This window comes from Apodemus sylvaticus, chromosome 2, assembly GCF_947179515.1.
Source record: "Apodemus sylvaticus chromosome 2, mApoSyl1.1, whole genome shotgun sequence".
NCBI lineage: Eukaryota > Metazoa > Chordata > Mammalia > Rodentia > Muridae > Apodemus > Apodemus sylvaticus.
Window position 1 is genome coordinate 129100472 of NC_067473.1, and position 18891 is coordinate 129119362.

At 41.8% G+C, this 18891-nt stretch overlaps 1 protein-coding gene across 11 annotated transcripts in view; it reads left to right on the forward strand.

Annotated features, from left to right (window-relative positions):
* Mitf (melanocyte inducing transcription factor) overlaps positions 1-18891 on the forward strand; it is a 216807-nt gene that overhangs the window by 185693 nt on the left and 12223 nt on the right. For 3 of the 11 annotated variants that reach the window (XM_052174402.1, XM_052174403.1, XM_052174410.1), the window contains 6 exons: positions 692-919; positions 1983-2066; positions 4025-4120; positions 11538-11655; positions 13769-13843; positions 18745-18820. In XM_052174402.1, coding sequence (XP_052030362.1) covers positions 692-919; positions 1983-2066; positions 4025-4120; positions 11538-11655; positions 13769-13843; positions 18745-18820 — 677 coding nt within the window. Of the gene's footprint in view, positions 1-691; positions 920-1982; positions 2067-4024; positions 4121-11537; positions 11656-13768; positions 13844-18744; positions 18821-18891 lie in introns of those variants that run through there. The other 8 variants (XM_052174405.1, XM_052174406.1, XM_052174411.1 and 5 more) reach the window with 4 other exon arrangements.

Here is an 18891-nt window from a genome sequence, read left to right on the forward strand (position 1 = left end):
TATTCAAGATGAAAACCCTGAATACTATTTTTCCATATTTTTTGTATATGAAAGGAAATACCAATAACTCCTGGGTTTAAACATGGCAATATTTCTGATTATTTCTATGACAGTTTTATAGTCAGTTCTTAATGATTTCGTGTGTGTTTGTGTGTGTGGAGTTTTTGTGTATGTGCGTGCGTTTATCTGTGAGTATGATTCTGAGTGTGTGTGTGAGGTTGGAGGTGGGAGTGTGAGCATGGTTGTGTGGTTTTGTGCACGCACGTATGTTTTAACAGAAAGCTGTTCTATTTGCCAAGGAAAATGAAGATAAAAGGAATTGGGCGTCTTTAACTTTGTTGTTTTGATTTTGTGTTGGGGAGATTTTCACCTCGTTGATACTTACAGATTTTAATAACTAGCCATGAGAAGAAGGGCGCCTGGATACAATGAAATGTATAGTTAATCATCAGGGAAGTCAAACCAGATACTTAGTACCTTGGATCCTAGGAGCTCTAAGTCCTGCGATTTAGATTTTCAACTTCAGTACTACCAATTTTTCTCTTTTAGTACAATGGCCAGTACCTTACAGGGGATTGATAACCTGTTCTACTGGTCGAATGGTCAGTGTCACGATGTATGCTACAGGAGGAGCTACTTGAAACCCTAGAATAACACTGCTATCTTCTCTTCCCTCCACGGCCATGCTCAGGTGCAGACCCACCTGGAAAACCCCACCAAGTACCACATACAGCAAGCCCAGAGGCACCAGGTAAAGCAGTACCTTTCTACCACTTTAGCAAATAAACATGCCAGCCAAGTCCTGAGCTCGCCATGTCCAAACCAGCCTGGCGACCATGCCATGCCACCAGTGCCGGGGAGCAGCGCACCCAACAGCCCCATGGCTATGCTCACTCTTAACTCCAACTGTGAAAAAGAGGTAATTCACGTCTCCTCTTCTCCTCCGTCTCTTACATTCCGCTAACTGTCTGTGGGATACTCCTCTTGCCCTTAGCAATGGACTGTTTTCTGTCCACCTGGTCATAGTCACCGGCCTCTGTCCTAGATTTACTGGTGTGACCATTTACGTTTCAGCCTCCGGTCACTGGCACTAGGCTACTGGGTTTATTGCACACGGCAGGAGACCTGACTTGCTCTAAGTTGAACGTGGAGGCTAGGATGCTTCCGTGACTCCCATCCCCTTCCTTAGATAAGTGTTTTCTTCCCTTCTATGCCTTCTGATTTGCGAAGCAGTGAGCATGCAGACAGGAGAAGGGGAAGGTGGAAAGGGAAAAGCAAAAATAGAAAAGGTGCGCGGCAGGAGGCTTAGGAGCTCTGCTTGCTGTGAATGTCTGGGATATTATTTTTATGTTTCACGGAGTTGGAGAAAGAGAAACACGTAGACCATGTATGGGTGGATTTGAATGGTATGGCATTTTTAAAGGAAGATCAAGGCTTATTGCCGCATCTAGTCATTCTCATAAGGATGTCTGCCTCGTTCTATTCTAGTCAGTCTCATAATGAATGGCTGCCTGGTTCCAGTCTCTGCTGTGATAGAGGCTGGATTAGAGACAAGACTCCAACCCTGAAGCTAATTTTTGTATCAAAATTTGGAGAATAAAATTGGGGGGGAGGGCACTGCTGTAATTTGGTGCCCATTATTTCCAAAATATGAGAACTGGAGTCTCATTTTAGTACAGTTCTACTAAATGTGGAAGTGTTAATGTGAGTTCACAAATGACTGTCCCATAACTTTTGGTTTATTTCAGTCACCAGAGGGACTAAGTCTTTTCCCCTCTGCCCAGACCAAACACTTCTTATCCACCCATATATGCCATATGCCTTCACCCAAGTCCCCTACCATTATAGTGTTTCTTGGTTAGCATCTACTTGTTTGAGAGCTCCATCCATCCCATTGCTATGGCACTAACGTCCTGTGAATGTGTTGCTGAAAGGTGTTTGCAAATCCAAGTCATGGACTATCTCTGCTTCTGTTTCTGCAGGCATTTTATAAGTTTGAGGAGCAGAGCAGGGCAGAGAGTGAGTGCCCAGGTATGAACACGCACTCTCGAGCGTCGTGCATGCAGGTACTGAATGACCCGGCAGGCCAAGGATGTAACACTTGATAATGAGTGAGAATCTATATTTGTGTACGATCAAAGCTCCTGATGACTTCATAGCCTCCTTTTCTCCCATTGATACTTTTTGATAGGAAGATCTATGAACAGACTTTTCTTCATAGTAACTCATGGATGACTAGGTAACAACTAAGAAGATTAAATATGTGTGCCCCTTAAGTTTCCCACAATCATAAACAGAGGGAAATATACATAGATTGTTGTAAAAAATGCAGGATGATTTAGTTAATTTGCATAAATCTCCAGCATCTTTTGTATAGCATTGGACCAGTCGTCTAAGACATTTTTTAAACTAAGCTGTGTCAATCTCTGCATTGTCTTATAAATGGAACCTCCTGCTCTCTGTATTATTAAACTTCAGTAAGTTAATAATAGCTCATAAGCACTTCCCCAAGTATCTGAAGATCATTATTTACACTCTATTTACTGAATAAGTGGAAGCATTTATTTATTTATACATTTATGTGCTTATTCAGATATATCAGATACAAATAATATAAACAGCACAATGTTTTGTTTGCTTTTATATAAATGTAAACTATTTTAATGTATACATATTTTAATGTATGTATACTAAAATATATACTATGTATTTTGTAAATGTATACCATTTTAATGATACAGTAAGGACACTAATTTTGCTCTCCGAAAACTGAAGTCAAAATTTATAAAGAAACGTGGTTTCTATGTCCCCAGCTTATTTTCCTATTCATCAACTCAGTCAAAAAGTCATCTATTGCAAGTAAAGCTGATATGCCTAGGGATGAACACTAACATGAAGTATACTAGCTCTATTCAGATCTGACCACCAGTTATTCTTTAGAGGAATCACTTACTACGACTCATTCTTTAGATTAGATGTTTACTACATTCAATTTTCTCAGTCATTTGAAAGATTTCTCCAGAAATCTCATCCATCCCCAGTGAGACAATATACATTATTGTCCCCATCCCATAGATTGGCATACTGAGCTTTCTGAAGACTGGAGGCTTTGCCCTTTATCCAGGAAGAGGGTGAAATTAGATTTGAACCCAGTCCTCATCATGCTGGGGAACCTCACCTCTGTAATTGGAGGTACACATGAACTCAGGGGTGCCCTGGGCATTCTTAGAGTTCACTGTGTATCCTCACAGAACTCTTCAGACCCAGGCACAGACCCAATCAGCCAGCCACGGTGTTTACATGGAAGTGTTTCCACAGACGCTGTCACTGCTGCAATGCGCGTGTAATCATCGTTGTTTATGATGCTAACTGGTGTTTTGGTACTTAAGCAATAAAATTGATCTAGTGGGAATGTCAGCTCCACAACTGTAATGATAACCTCAACCTGGTGTGTTCCTCTGGGAGCACCGGGCTCACTGGCACCTGTACAAGGAGGTGTTTTCCCTACAAGTGACTCTACAATCCAGCCAGTAGTCAGGGGGCCCAGTGGGAATGCAAGGGCCTCGAACCAGCTGGCTATATTTCCTTCTTCTCTTCTCGAAGGCTGTGGGAAAGGAAAAGGGAAGTGGTAGCTTTTGTGCAAGAGGGGTTTCCTGGCTCATCTTTCTAGGGTAAAGTGTTCAACAGAATCACAGCCCAGCTTTGCTCTGTGGTGTGGCTTTAAGCTGCTTCTCATCATTACACCTGAACAATGGCTGGTACCAACTCTCTCCCCCTTGATAAAGTACCAGAGGGAAACACCCAGGCTGAGTTTTTGATATACTTACTAATGGCTGAAATGCTAGTTATTAAGTGAAGTTTCTATCATCCACTCCTGTGAGTGGGTTTCAGTAATATCTTGATTTTACTTGGGGACAGAATAATTACTTCTTAGACTCTGTTGCTTTAGGTAAGAAAGGACCAAAAAAGTCCTTTTGGGTGTGGCCTTACACCTGTTTCTCATTGTGGCTCTTTTTATCTACAGATGGATGATGTAATTGATGACATCATTAGCCTGGAATCAAGTTATAATGAAGAAATTTTGGGCTTGATGGATCCAGCCTTGCAAATGGCAAATACGGTACCGATGGCCTTTTTTATTTTGTTTTCCAAGAAAATCTTGAGATCATTCTCTGTTCATTCCCTTCTCCCCACCCCTCCCCACCCCAGAGCTGACTTTACTCACAAGGATTCTTTGAGAAATTTATTAGTAATCAAATAGGAAAGAAGTAAGTAATTTTGACATCAGAAATTAAGAAGCTTGCTCAGTTTATCAGGAGCACTGTAATTATGCTCTGTGTGCAGAAGTGCAACCTTGTCTTGATTTTATTTGTTTTGTATTTTTCTTCAGTGCTGGGAACTGAACCTAGGGCCTTACACATGCAATGCCAATAATCTGCCACTGATCTTTATCCTCGGGTGCTCTCTCTCTCTCTCTCTCTCTCTCTCTCTCTCTCTCTCTCTCTCTCTCTCCTCCCTTCCTCTCTCTCTCCTCCCTTCCTCTCTCTCCCCCCATGTGTGTATGTGTGTGTGTATTTGTACAAGTATACATGTACACAGGTGTATATGCAAAACTGTGCCCATGTATGTGGAAAGCATATGTCCACCTTGGATGGATGTCATTGCTGAGATGCTGTCTGGCTTAGAAATTTACCACAGCTAATGTACCATACATTATCACTCTGAGGAGAGGGGTCCTCGCAGGGGAGCCACTGTCCAGAGAGGTTCTTTGGCCCACAGTCCCTACGATCTGCCTGATTCTTCTCCCTCAGTGCTAGGATCACTGGTCTGTACCAACAGGGCGGGGCTTCTATTGAGGGGGTGGGGTGGGCCTGTAGATTGGACTCACTCTGGCTTTATGCCTGCAGCAGCAAGCACTAAATCAAACTGAGCTACCTTCCCAGGCCACTTTTGATAAAATGATACAATGTTTGAAAAAAGTTTTTAGTTTTGTTAAACGTTTTTCACTTTTGATAAAAAGGTTCCACTTTTGGCAAATTAATCCAACTCTTTAGCCCAGTGAATCACTGGGACCTGTGCTGCTCAAAGCTGTGTCAGTTTGACCTAAAAACATGAATACGATTTGTAGGTGGGGTCCTAGATTCACAGGTGGTAGGGAGCCGCTGAGGTCCCCTTCCCCCCGCAGAACAGCGGACCCCAGTTGGCGTTTATGAGCCAGTCCTCATGAATTTACATCTGCTGACAGTGCATATATGGGTCACCTCTCCCTCTATGACTTGCAGTTTTGCCCATATAGTTTATTCTATTTCGGGCCTTATATTTGTATTTATATTCCTGTCTTGCCAAAGACTTAAAAGTCCCATTCGGAAGTTGCTTTTAGTTGCTACTGCCTGAGTTGGGATGGCGCCATTGCTGTCTGAGTTACCGCTGGGTTAGGCAGCCTGTGGGAGACAGTAAGCAGATCCTGCTCTGCTCACTTGTTCATGAAATAAGATGTAAGTTATCACATTCTTCAACAACTGCTGTCTAGAAGACTAACCTGTATTAAGCAGAAGCCATAAGGGGGTACTGAGGGAGTATGGAGTCTCATCTTCAAGGAGAAAAGTGCCGTTTCAAAGAGAATACGAATATGTGTAACAGAAATTGTATGCTCAAAAATGCTAACTTTTGAATTGTGTGATTTTTTTTACTCCCAACAGAGTTAAGATTGTTTCAAAAAAAAAAAATTACTAACTTTTCCTAGTAAATGCCCTCAGGCAGGAGCAAGGCAGCCCCTATTTACTTACCAAACACAAAAATTCAGTTAATTCAGTTTTTGTTTTTGTTGTTTTCAAATATATACCGATTTCTTTTTGATCCTGTCCAAGCTGTTTTTGAATTTCTGTGGTGTCTCCCAAAATCTCAAGATTTCCCCCTTAAAAAGCTAGCATCTCTTTCCAGCCCAGCTAAACTCAGTTTGTGGCCACTTTTGTGTGGTGTCCACGTGTGTCCTGGTGGCTTATGTGAGCACATGGAGACCAGAGGCTGCCGTTGGGAGTCTCCCTCAGTTTCTGACAGCTTCATTTGTGAGGCAAGGATTGTCACTAAGCCTAGAGCTCACCGATTTGGTTGGATTTCTAGCCAGCTTGCCTTGGAGATCTCTCTCTGCCTCCTGAACAAGTGCTGGGCTTTCAGGACGAGATCACTCCTCACACATGGCTTTTTATGTGGGTATTGGGGACTCCGATATTCATGCTTACATGGGACAGTTTTATCCACCCTACCATCTCTCTAGCCCTGAACTGTGATTTTCTTTTTTGAAGAACCACGTGATCTGTGGGTCTGATCAAGGCGCCTGTGCCAAATTCTCCTTGTGCGCCTTGGCTCCCATGGGACCCTTGCCTTTCATGCTCTTGTGCTTTGTCAGTGGCCAGAATCCTGGGATAAGCATGAATAAGACACCGTGGGAAGCTTCCACTAGGGAATTTAAAAATAGACCAAAAGACACAGGCACATTTGAGGTCTGAGCTAGCAACAGCATGGTCATCTCAAAGGGATTTTGCTGAGGAAGGAGGTGGTCCTTTTTGACAGGTTGATAAATGCATACCTGGGCACATGCAAAAGTACTGTGAAATTATGCACTTCATATTATCATTGATTTTTAAAATAAAATTTGCAGTGATGGGGAACTTTGAACTCACTAGATCCAAACCAATGTTCTCTCCACTAACTTCCTCTTGCATATTGTTCAAATTCATACAAAATATCAGATTCCCTGCTCCTTGGACGTACCCTTATTCTGTGGGCTTGCCTGCTGTCGTAAAGTCCCATGTTTCCACATCTGAAAGGAAGAAGAGCTACTAATTATGTCTAACTCATTTATCTTCTTAAATTACAATGAGTAAATAGCATTTAGCTTTGAAAACAACTGTATTCAACCTTGCTGTCTAAATTAGTCCTTGTAATTTGTTCATTGCAAGATCAAATACTTTTTATTGTGTGGGTTTATTCAGCTGATATTCATTAAGACTCAACAACGTTCCAAACTCTGTGTTAGAAACACTAGCTTTATAACCAATGGTGCTCCTCACAGTGATTTGCATATTAGCACCAGCTTGCTTCCAGCTGAACTGTGCTTGGCCAATCCTTCTAAAGACAGTTGATGTGACTCTACCTGCTCCTATAGACGAGAATGCATACAGTGCTTCTCCATCTACACTGACACTGAAGTCTAGTTCTTGCCTTAGCTAATCAGCCCTGAGAAACTTTCCCCAAGGTTGACAGCATCTCTCTACATCTATCCAGAGCACTGTGGTCATAGCTCAGTGGTAGAGCATTTGCCTAGGATACATGAGGTCCTAGGTTCAATTCTGAGGTCAACAATAGATGCATCCAGGGCAAGATAAAGGAGCTGTAAAGGGAAGCTTTCTATCCTCGAACTCACAGCCTGGAAGAGATCACCGTAGTTGAACTCACAGTTGAGTAGCAGTGTGGCCATGTCAAGGAGAGTCCCACATAGCAATCTTCCACAGGAAATGGTGAACCCATTCCAAACCAGGAAGTAATTAGTATCCTAGAGCTACCCTCAGAAGTTAAGGTCACATTGCCATATTTGCTTCTCTTCCAGTCACAGGCTAGATCAGGCAAAGTGCCACCTCAAGGGCTTCTTGTCCTGACATAATTCTGCTGATAGAAAGACAGCGTTATGTAGAGGTTAGAAGCAGACTCTAAATGTAGGTGCTTTTTATTTTATTTTACTTATTTATTTATTTATTTATTTATAATAATATTTATTTAAATATAATAATATTTATAATAATATAAATAATAATATTTAATATAATAATAATAATAATAATAATAATAATAAATGCCATCCTGTGTGTAGAACCCCAGACCTCCTCATACATGTTACACAAGTGGTCCTACACAGAGCTGTAACATACCCAGCCCTTAGGCATGCACTGTTGAGTGAGATATTTGACCTCTCTGCCTCAGTTTCCTTGTCTGTAAAGTGTTGTATCAACTGCAGTTGACTTGATGGGAGAACTTGACATTTTCATCCACCAGAAGTAGCCTGTCCCTAATAGGCTCTTGTCAAAGCAGGAACCACCACTGGGTCTTGATCATCTTGGGGTTCAGTTTTATAAGTTGAACAACTGACCAAATGCAGCCTATTCCATTTTACACCCCCACCCCAGTAAAGTTGAACTTGACTGTTAAATTTAGTTTCGGCATTTTATTCGCTGATTATTTGAGTCTTTGAAATGCTTTGTTTCAAGTTAAGGACTTCTTAAAAAGTGGAAAGAACCGTAGGAAGGAAGCTATCCTAAGGGAACTGAGGTCTAGAGGTAACTGTTCCAAGGGCACAAGGGCCCTCTTGTATTCTCCCAAACAAAGAATAAAAGTCCCTGTTTACTTGTGTTAACTGCGCAATTGATATTCAGATGGAGAAGGGCCCATCCACAGAGAAAAACAATAACATTTTACAGTGATCACTTGCTTGGGAAAATATTCCTCTTGGTGGTGAGAGGCACCAGTCCGCTCAGTTAAGACTGTGGCTGGGGCAAAGGCAGCAGCACCCTTATCTAGTCTTCACCTGGGCTGACCAGACTGTGGCTCTCTGGGTCCACACTGCCCCTTGTGTGTGGAAGTGAAATCTTGTCCAGAGGTATAAACGCTCTGCATAGAAAGTCCAGCAAAGATGTAGTAGATCAGCCAACTGAGCGTGTCTTTCCTCTCTTAGCCCAGGGCTGTTATTCTGACCTGGTTATAACTTAACAGTGTGTCTAAGGGAATTTTTCTAACCCAGAAAGAGAACTGCAAAATTTGTCCTTGCCCTTTTCCCCTCCCCCTTCCTTTCCGCTCCCCTCTATCCCCCATTTTCTTCTCTCCTCCTTTCTTTCTCCCTCTCCCCATTTCTTCCTCCTCTTTCTTCCCTTCCCTCTCTTCAAAGTACATTCTCTGATGACCTAGAGACTTGCTTTCCTTTGGCTCACTTGGTTTTGACTGGGGATTTTTAAGCTAGGATCTCATGTAGCCCCCTGCTGGCCTTGAACTCCCAATCCCCCTTCCTTAGCTTCTTAAAGTCTGGATGGCAGGTATATGTCACTATGCCCATTTGTGACTTTGTTGTGCCTGCACATGTTTCTCATTTGCCTCTAACACGAGGACATCTTAACAGAAGTCCACGTTCACATCCAGTTTGCTTATGAGGACGTAAGGCGCACATAGTTTCTGTTTCTAGAGCCACTGGATTAATCTTATAGCTAACTGTTTCCAAGTTTTAATTTGCATTTTTGGCTTATTAATGCTCAGGCATAAGTCTCTCTAAAACTAAAGATTTGGACCTGGGAAATGTGTCTAGACTTAAGTTCCTAGTAGCTTTTGCAACTTTCATCTTTCCGGCCCTTTTCAGTGCTCTATGCAAACATGCTACGGCCTCTCACATCCCCTTAAGTTGAACAAGAACAAAATCAAACACACAGAAAGCAAGGCTGACCCTGAGGTGACCTGTTTCTCAATAGAACCTCTCAGAGTAATGACTGCTAATAATCAGGCTCCCTTTATCAGAGCCTTAGCTGGAAGGCATTGAAATGTGGCCCAAGGACATTTGAAATTAGCACAGTGCATATTCATTGGCATGTGTGCCCAGCCTGGGTGTGGGTATTATGTTTATGCAGATTCTATAAGTACTCATTTCCCCCAGACCTGCCCACCTGCCTGGCTCCCGCACTTGACTCGCCTGCCACCACAATCTTACTAACACACATATCAGAGAGTAGCCAGGACTTTAGCTCATGCTTATACAGAGGCCAGAGACCAACATCAGAAGTCTCCCAACTATTATATTTGAGACTCAGTCTCTCACCAAACCTAGACCTGGCCAATTAGGCTGGACTGGCTGGCTGTTGGTAAGCTTCAGGGATTCTCTGTCCAACAACCACTGAGATATCAAAAATATGTGCCCAGATTTTATGTGAGTGTTGGGAATACAAACTCAGGTCTTTATGCCTGAACAGCGAGCAGTTTACCCACTGAACTGTTTCCCATCTCCTGGATCTAAAACTTAAAATAACCAAAAAGTTCTACAACCCTTTATCCATCTGTCTGTCTATCATTTACCTTCGTACCTACCCATCTACATTGTGTGTGTGTGTGTTGTGTGTGTGTGTCTGTGTGTTTGTGTTTAGGTGCATAAGTGCTACAGCACAGATATGGGAGTCAGATGTCAATTTAGAAGTCAATACAGGGGCCCCAGGAATTGAACTCTGATTGTCAGCCTTAGCAAATGTCTTACCCACTCTGCCGTTTTGTTAACTCCCAAATCCAAAACATTTTTAGTGTCAACCTGCTGCCTTAGAGTTTAGTACCTAAGTGCATGAGCTAGGTCACAGATTAAATGCTGATGAACTAAAAAAATATTACATAGTTATCTTTTGGCCAAATATGTATAAGATGTAAATGAAATATAAATAAATTTCATGTTTGCATCTAGGTATTATCCCAAAGATAAATGTGTGTATAAACATCACAAAATTATAAAGAAGTAAAAACAATCCTAAGCCCTTCTTGTACCAAAGTTTTCAAGTAAAGCTGACCCATCCTGTATGCTGAGTACCACCTTGCTGTATATCTCTGGGTCACTCCATGGTTTAATTCCTCTTAGATGCTTTCTGAAATTACTTGTCTAACACATAATAGAGAGCTTATGATCAGGTAGAGTGGAGGCTGATCTACAAAGCGTTGTGATGTGGGTATCAAGGAATAATTTGAAATCGCCTAGAAATGCTGAGGGCCCTGGATGGAAGGCGTGACGCAGAGCTATTGGGTAGAAAGATTTCTAGGGCGTAGAACTTGTGACCGTCCTCTCCAGCTAGCTTCGAGGAAATCCATGTCTGACTGGGACATCATTGTCAAGAAAAAATGAAAATGAGTTTGCTGCTTTAAAACATCCCAGGAGACCCCGAGGGGACAGCAGCACCCCTCTATGTAATTTAAGCTAGTAAGGCTTGTCTTTAATCCTTTCTTGAAGGCTGAAAATATTTTATTAAAGTCTTTGAGCTCCCTCTTGTGGCTCTTTGAATAATTTCAATCTCAAGGAAGCCAGCTTTTCCTTTTGCCCTAAGGACACCACTTTGCAAAAGGGAAATATTTGCTGTTGCTTTTCTTTATAAGAGAAAAAGAGAAAAGTAGGGAGATGTGAAAGACGGAGGAAGAGAAGAGTCCTCTGATGGAAGCCACACGTGGACCTGTATTTCACAGGAATACCTGGCGCCCATGGGACATCTGCCACTTTGGGCGGCAGGTCACACCTGGCCTACGTGCTTGGAATGCGCCCACCAGACAGAAGCCAGTGGGGCTGCTCTTTTTACTCCCTGTATAAACAGATCATGTAAGTCTGTGCGAATGCTCACACTTTCCGGTTTTAAAAATCTATATAGCAAAGTGTTCTTTCCATAAAGCCCAGAATAGAGTATGAGTTTTATTGGGGAGAAAAAAAAAAAAAAACCTCTGCAGTCAGTCAACAACTCATTGCTTTTCTTGTCTGTGTCTAGTTACCTGTCTCTGGAAACTTGATCGACCTGTACAGCAACCAGGGCCTGCCACCCCCAGGCCTTACCATCAGCAACTCTTGTCCAGCCAACCTTCCCAACATAAAAAGGGAGCTCACAGGTAGGTACCTAGTGTTTAGGCTTCTTACTATGATACTCTCTCCTCTTCCCCATCGGGGAGCATTATCAGTGTAACATCAATGTTTGCTATGCAGCTAGTGGATGTGTTTCCAGTGTCTGTGGCTCCGGAGACTCTGCACAGTAATTTAATATACAGTATTAAGCCGTTAAATTGCTGGTTTCCAGGGATTGCTGAGAGCCTTTGTCCATGCCCTTTGGGACAGGGTTATAGGCAGTACTCTCCCCTGGAAAGTGCTTCTCCCCTACCCGCCGTATATCTTGTTTACCAAGCCCCTGGAGACTTGAGTTAGGGGATCCTGCTTTGAATTTTCCATTTGAGTCCTCACTTGGGATTGAGTAAGAATTTATTTCTTATATCTTTCGATGCCTTCTCCTCCTTTTCCTGTATCATGTGCAAGAGATTTATTATAGAAGGAGAAATAAATCATAAAATGAAGCCATCAGAATGTTTGCTCTTGAGGCAAGTGTGAAATTACCTATTTTGCCACTTTGTTTGATGCTTTAGGGGAGGCATTTGACCAATAAAACATGACAGAAACTGTATTAGAACTAGCATTCTACCATGGTGAGTTTTATGGTCCTTGCCCCAAATCCTTTTTTATTATTTAGTTCTTGCCTCTTGCAGAATTGGGGGTAGAGTTGAGAATATGGGGTATGGATTTGTTGTAAAGATTGCTGTCCTATCCAAAAGCATTGCAACAAAAAATATTTCAGAAAAGTTTAACATAGGAATAACAGTTTTTCCCGAAAGTATTAATTGGGACTTAAAAGATAATTTATTAATAAGCAAAAACTTCCAGGAGCAAAACGATAAAAAACATAAAGGAGCAATGGACAGTCAAACCTTCTTATCCTTCCATTCGAGAAAGCTATCGAGAGAATGGTTGGGATTGACCATCTGAATTTGGGAGATTCTAATTTTAATTCTGTCTGCACACCCATACACTCATGCATATGCACGGAACTTAGGTGTTTCATGATTACATTCTGGAAATAGGTCACTAGATAACTTTACTGTGGTATGAACTTCACAGTGTGGCTTTACATAGACCAAGAAGGCTGTAATAAATGTCCTCTTAATTATATTTACTAATTTACATTAAGTGCACAGCCTCTCTTTGTCTATTTTAATGCAGTGTGACATGGGTATTTATATTTGTGAGATATATATATATATATCTTGTTTTTAGAAAGGAAACTAACATGGTATATTAAGTCTCAAAATCAATAAACAGTACAATTTGTTTAATACTTTTATTTTTTTCTCACATGACAAAAAAAGATCTCTTAACACTAAAATATAATACAATTTTTCAAATGGAATTGCCACCAAATATATCTAGACCCTTCCTAACTTGCACTTCTATAGCTAGACAAGTAGTGAATACATACTTACTCCCAAGGATCGTGACATGATCCTGTTCTAGTCGCTGCTGACAGAACCTGACTCCACTTTCTCAAAAGGCAAACAAAACAAACAACAACAACAAATCATTCTTATGACTTAGTCAGAGGCCATGAAAACAGATTCAGAAACATTCCCAGGCAGTTTCCATGTTACTGCATTACAAAGGCATAAAATACTGGAAAGTTATTTGAAAATAAAATTTGACTCTGAGTAATAGAACATGCTATCAAGGGCCGGGGCTGGAGAGGGGTCAGTGTTTAAGAATACTGCACATGGTGACTCTTGAACCACTTGTAACTCAAGTCTCAGGGATCTGATGCCCTCTTCTGGCCACCTTGGGCATTGCATGCATGGTGCATGGACACAGCACATTAAAATTAAAGTAAATTTTAAAAATGATATGACATCAAATAGTTTCTATTTATTTCATTCTTTTTAGTACTAGTGTGTGGATGTGGTGTACTGTGGCTTGCCATCTGGTTTGTAGAAACTGACTTTGCAGAGCTTTGGCATTTGTATGTAGCATTAGAAGAGGCAGAAGCCTGTAGAAAGTGTAATTTAAAAAGTAGCATTTTCATTAGACTCCAGTGAGTTAAGTTTCAAATGTTCAGAAGAGATGCTTTGTAATTTAAATTGTTATGTCCCTCAAAGTTCCAGTTTCTAATGACTTCATTCACGTGCACAGCGTGTATTTTCCCCACAGAGTCTGAAGCAAGAGCATTGGCTAAAGAGAGGCAGAAAAAGGACAATCACAACTTGAGTAAGTTTGCTTAATTTATGTCCATGGCATCAGACATTAAAGTCAGTGTTCTTCGTGTGTCAAAAGGGTGATTCCAGCAACTTCACAGGAAACATAATATCGCTCTTGTTAAAGGTTTAGTGAGAGTATTCCAGAGAGATTTTATTTTAGACCAAACTATATCCATTTATATATATATTTCAGAATATACATACATTTACATATGTGTTTTCTCTGTATACACATATATATACACATATGTATATATGTACAGAGATAGAGCAGAGAGTATATATACATGTGTATATATATATGTATATAGAGATATATAGAGAGGAGAGATGCAAAGTTTTATATATATATTCCTTTTTTTTTTTTTTTTTTTTTTTTGGTTTTTCGAGACAGGGTTTCTCTGTGTAGCCCTGGCTGTCCTGGAACTCACTCTGTAGACCAGGCTGGTCTTCAGAAATCCACCTGCCTCTGCCTCCCAAGTGCTGGGATTAAAGGCGTGCACCACTACTGCCAGGCAAAGTTTTATATTTTTGAAGAACTATTTTGGTTTGTTTGTGGTAGTAGGTATGTATGTGTATATATGAGAGAGAGAGAGAGAGAGAGAGAGAGAGAGAGAGAGAGAGAGAGAGAGTTGATCCCAACTACCCAATTATAAGTACTACACATTGGAGCCTATTAGCAAAAGGGAATTTGGAGATAACCTTTTCCGATGAGATTTCAAGGTTAAAAAAAAGAAGACAAAAGAAAAGGAGAGAAACACAGAGAAGGTTGTCGTGGGTGAAGTAGCCCTTCAAATTTATTATGTTTAGCTGTTACTATAAAACATGATGTAACATTAGAATGTTTGGGAAGGCTTTATGTTTCAGATACACATTTAAGAGAGACTACACAGTGAAAATAAGGCTGGGCCTAGAACTGAGGAGTAGCACGGGGCCTCCTTTTATGCTGTTTGTTCCACTGAAGTTTGAGACCGAGAGTCTTGTCTAGAAACCTTGCTCTCGATTTGAGAGAGAGAAGAGCCCCTCTCTGCTCTAAGAGCCGGGAGCTGGCGTCTAGTTTTCAGGTAGCTGTTGTTTCCCCGACCTTCCTAGGGAGCTAGGTGCACAGAGAGAGTGTAAACTCCCTGTGCTTTAATGCCTAGAGCCAGAGTGTGCACATTCTGCCGCTACTAGCCTTCTATTTATCTAGTTTTACCTGAGCAGTGTGTGGTAAGAATTAATGTTATTTCTTAAATACTGCCACATAGTTTTTATTCTATGTTGTAACTCAATTCTCAATTCCCAGCCATTTCGCCACTGTGTTGCTGTATTGTTGCTAGTTTTCTCAAGTCCATTGACCTGGGAACATTATATTGACCTCTCTATGCTGGGTACTGAAAAATACTGAGGAGGGCTACTGGCCCTGGGGACCTACCCACATCAGCCACGCCCCTCATGGCTGCAGGCCCTGGGTACCTACCCACATCAGCCATGTCCCTCAGGGCTGCAGGCCCTGGGTACCTACCCACATCAGCCACGCCCCTCATGGCTGCAGGCCCTGGGTACCTACCCACATCAGCCCCGCCCCTCATGGCTGCTGGCCCTGGGTACCTACCCACATCAGCCCCGCCCCTCATGGCTGCAGGCCCTGGGTACCTACCCACATCAGCCATGTCCCTCAGGGCTGCAGGCCCTGGGTACCTACCCACATCAGCCATGTCCCTCAGGGCTGCAGCACAGCCCTTCCCACCTTCCCTTCCCACAAGAGAAGCTTTCCTCATTTTAAAACTAAAGATCTGAGCTTGCAGCCTAAAATTTTCCCCCAGATTTCTAATAATTTTACTCAAAGTCCATCTTTCTCTTAAAACTCCCCAGAAATAAAATAATGGTGTAGTGTCAGCGCCACATAACTGAGATGTCGGAAATGAAGTTGGATCCTGTTAACCAGGTCCCCATAGAGCCCTCACTCAATGTTGTCAGTAAATTGCAGATGGGCTCATTTCTCAGTTGGAATGCTGTGAATATAGTCTCCAAGTCTTGTCTGACTCCTGGGAAGTAAATCGTAGTAGGGTCCTGTTGACCTTGACTCCGGCCTCCCTTTCTAGGATTTAGCTTGTGAAAATATTGGCTGAAACATGCAAGTGAATGCCTTAAGGTATTTAGTTATTCTTTCCACCATTACAAGTTATCAAGTTCCAGTTTGACACAAGGAACTTTTCTATTGGGGCAACTGGACAAACGGGTTTTCTACTGGTAGGCGTGTTCAAGTCAGATGTCAGGTGCCACATACTGATCACTGAGAAGAAGGAGGGTAGCCATAGATATCATTATGAAAGGAGACACACTAGAAGGATGTACCTAGTTGGATTTGTGGGTCCACTGGCCAAGATCTAGAAAGCAGCTTGTCTGTGAGAGCTGCCCGGGCATGTGGATGCCAGCAATGGTAAGAATTTCTTTGACCTTTAGCTTCATACACTTTAGGGTGTTTTGTTTTTTAAAGTTTTATAATGTCACATCACTTCTATAATAAATGTTTGAAGAGGCAAATCCTACCCAAAAGGTAGCTGTGGCATCTCTAAACGTTGACACAAGAGATCCCAGAGGCATGCAGGGGAGTGAGAGAAGGCAGGTGTGGGATATTTTAATAAAGAGAATCTTGTTACGCTTACAATGCCAGCGCGTGTGGTTGCCTGGGATGCAAAGGCGACAAATAATAGGTAAATAATACGTATGAGATTCAGAGTTCTGTGAGAAGGAGAGGTGGCTCCCAGTGACATAGCATCATAATAGGCACGGGGGTCATGGGTCACTTAGAATAGGATGGCCTGGGAACTCATATAGGTGAACCTGAATTACTGCTCACAGGAGGAGACGGCTCTTTAGGGGTTTGGAGGAAGAGTGTTCTAGGCAGAGGGGATAGCAGAGGAAGACGGCCAGTGCATATCTATCTGCCTTGGATGTGGGACAGACAGCATCGTAGAGACAAAGCAGACGAGCGCAGGCCCATTGCCTGAGAAGATGCTGTCACACTGGAAGGGGGACAAAGGGCGATGTGGGCAGTGCAGGCCCACCAGGTCCTTGTAGGACTTGACTCAAGGACTTGACTTTCCCTTGGATAAAATGGAACGCGATGGGGTGGGGTTCAGGTTGACATGACCTCACTTGGGACTTCGCAGAGCCCCTCCCCCCTGGTCAAATGGTAGAGGGTGCCGTGGGCTTGTGGGACTCACCGGTGCCAGTAAAGATGGTGATGATATCCCAGACAAGGGGTGGCACTCCACGGCAGGAAACAGGAGAGGTGCCAGAGGAGAGTCAGGAAATATTAGAAGGTATTAGATGATAGATGAAGAAGATGAGAGGAAGAATGGTGTGGAGCTGATTTCAGGGTTCCAGCCTAGACATTTGAGAGGACGTCAATACTAATGAGGCAAGTTACCATTTAGCCTGAGGTACAGAGAAGCTGAGCTGAAAACTGTGAGGTCTCGTGTCTAAACTTCGCTTCATCTGCACCATCTACTGTCATATAGTATTTCTGTGTATGTTTCTTATATTTCTAGAACTCTTAATACTAGGAATTAGCATTATATAGATATATTTGTGTATATATGTAATATAAATAAATATATTTATATTTAATCATTGGAATAATTGCTCAGCGAAGACATGGTTATTTGTATTAAGAAAATTATAGATAACATTAGTTATCTACACACGTGAAATATTAGGGGGCAGATATGAATAAAATATTAGGGCACTTAAAGTAAACTCATTTTATTAGACCTTATCTTACTCGGATTTATTTGTTAGATTAGGTAAACTGAAAACATTTACTGTCATCTTATTAGGTCATCATCCCCTGAGGATGATAGTTCTGGTGGGTATAGACTACAGGATGAGGATGCTTGCAGGATGCCTGGTATAGATGTGCGCGGTCCAGTGTGGGAGCTGCTTGCCATTTAATGCCCAGAGCATCCGAATCCTGGTTAGTTCAGACGGGGCTGTGCTGGTCTGGGAGCTGGCCTGGTGAAATACTTGCTGAGCATGTGCAAAGCCCTGGGCTTGATACTTAGCATTCCACCCAAAAATATGCTGAAGTGTAAAATATTTTGATTTGGAAAGCTTAGTGTGAAGAAAAGAATGTGCACCTTCTAATTTAATTTTTTTATATTCATTACCTGTTAAAATGATAATGGCTTATAGAAAATGAATTTAATGGAGTATTAAAGTTAATTTAATGTCTTTCCCTTTACTAGTTTAACATGGCCACTAAGGAATCTAAAATTACATGTGTAACTTGTATATTTATTTTTGTCAGTCCTGGGCTAGAAGATGAGTTTTTATATATCTCCCGAGCAAAATTAAATGTGTTATTATTTTTAAGTGGTAAAAGGAAATCCAAACAAGAGTGATATCTTGTGACCAGAAAAATTATGTAAAATTCAAATTTCAGCATCAAAAGTAATTCTGCTGCTGTGTGGGAGCGGGTGTGTGCCTCCCAAGTTATGCTAAATTGTTACTGCAGTCATTTTAAATTGTGTCATTACAGATCTGTACACATTTTATGAGCCGAAATTTTTTCCTCTTTAAACAAGTACAATACAGATGTGTCCAGTTTTGATGTATGGCTGAGGATCTTCAGGGCTGTTATAGAATTAAGAGGGAAATTGCATACCCAAGAGCTTCATAAGTGAGGGCACTCCTAAGGCAGCCCATCCCTTCTTATAGCAAAAGGCAAGATAAGCGCGGGGTGATGTAGGCTCAAGTTTACGAACTCCTGGCTGGTAAAGTCAGTGTGCACTGCCTTTAATGAGATGTGCTGAATGTGTGTGTGTGTATGTGTGTGTGTGTGTGTGTATGTGTGTGTGTGTATGTGCGCCCACGCCCCTGCCCCCACAGTCACTAATGGCCTTTTCCCATGCTCTTTTCTTGAAGTTGAACGAAGAAGAAGATTTAACATAAATGACCGCATTAAGGAACTAGGTACTTTGATCCCCAAGTCAAATGATCCGTGAGTACAATTGCATGTTAATCTGCATCATCTACTTTCACACCTTTCCGTTTTCTCATATGAGAAATTAA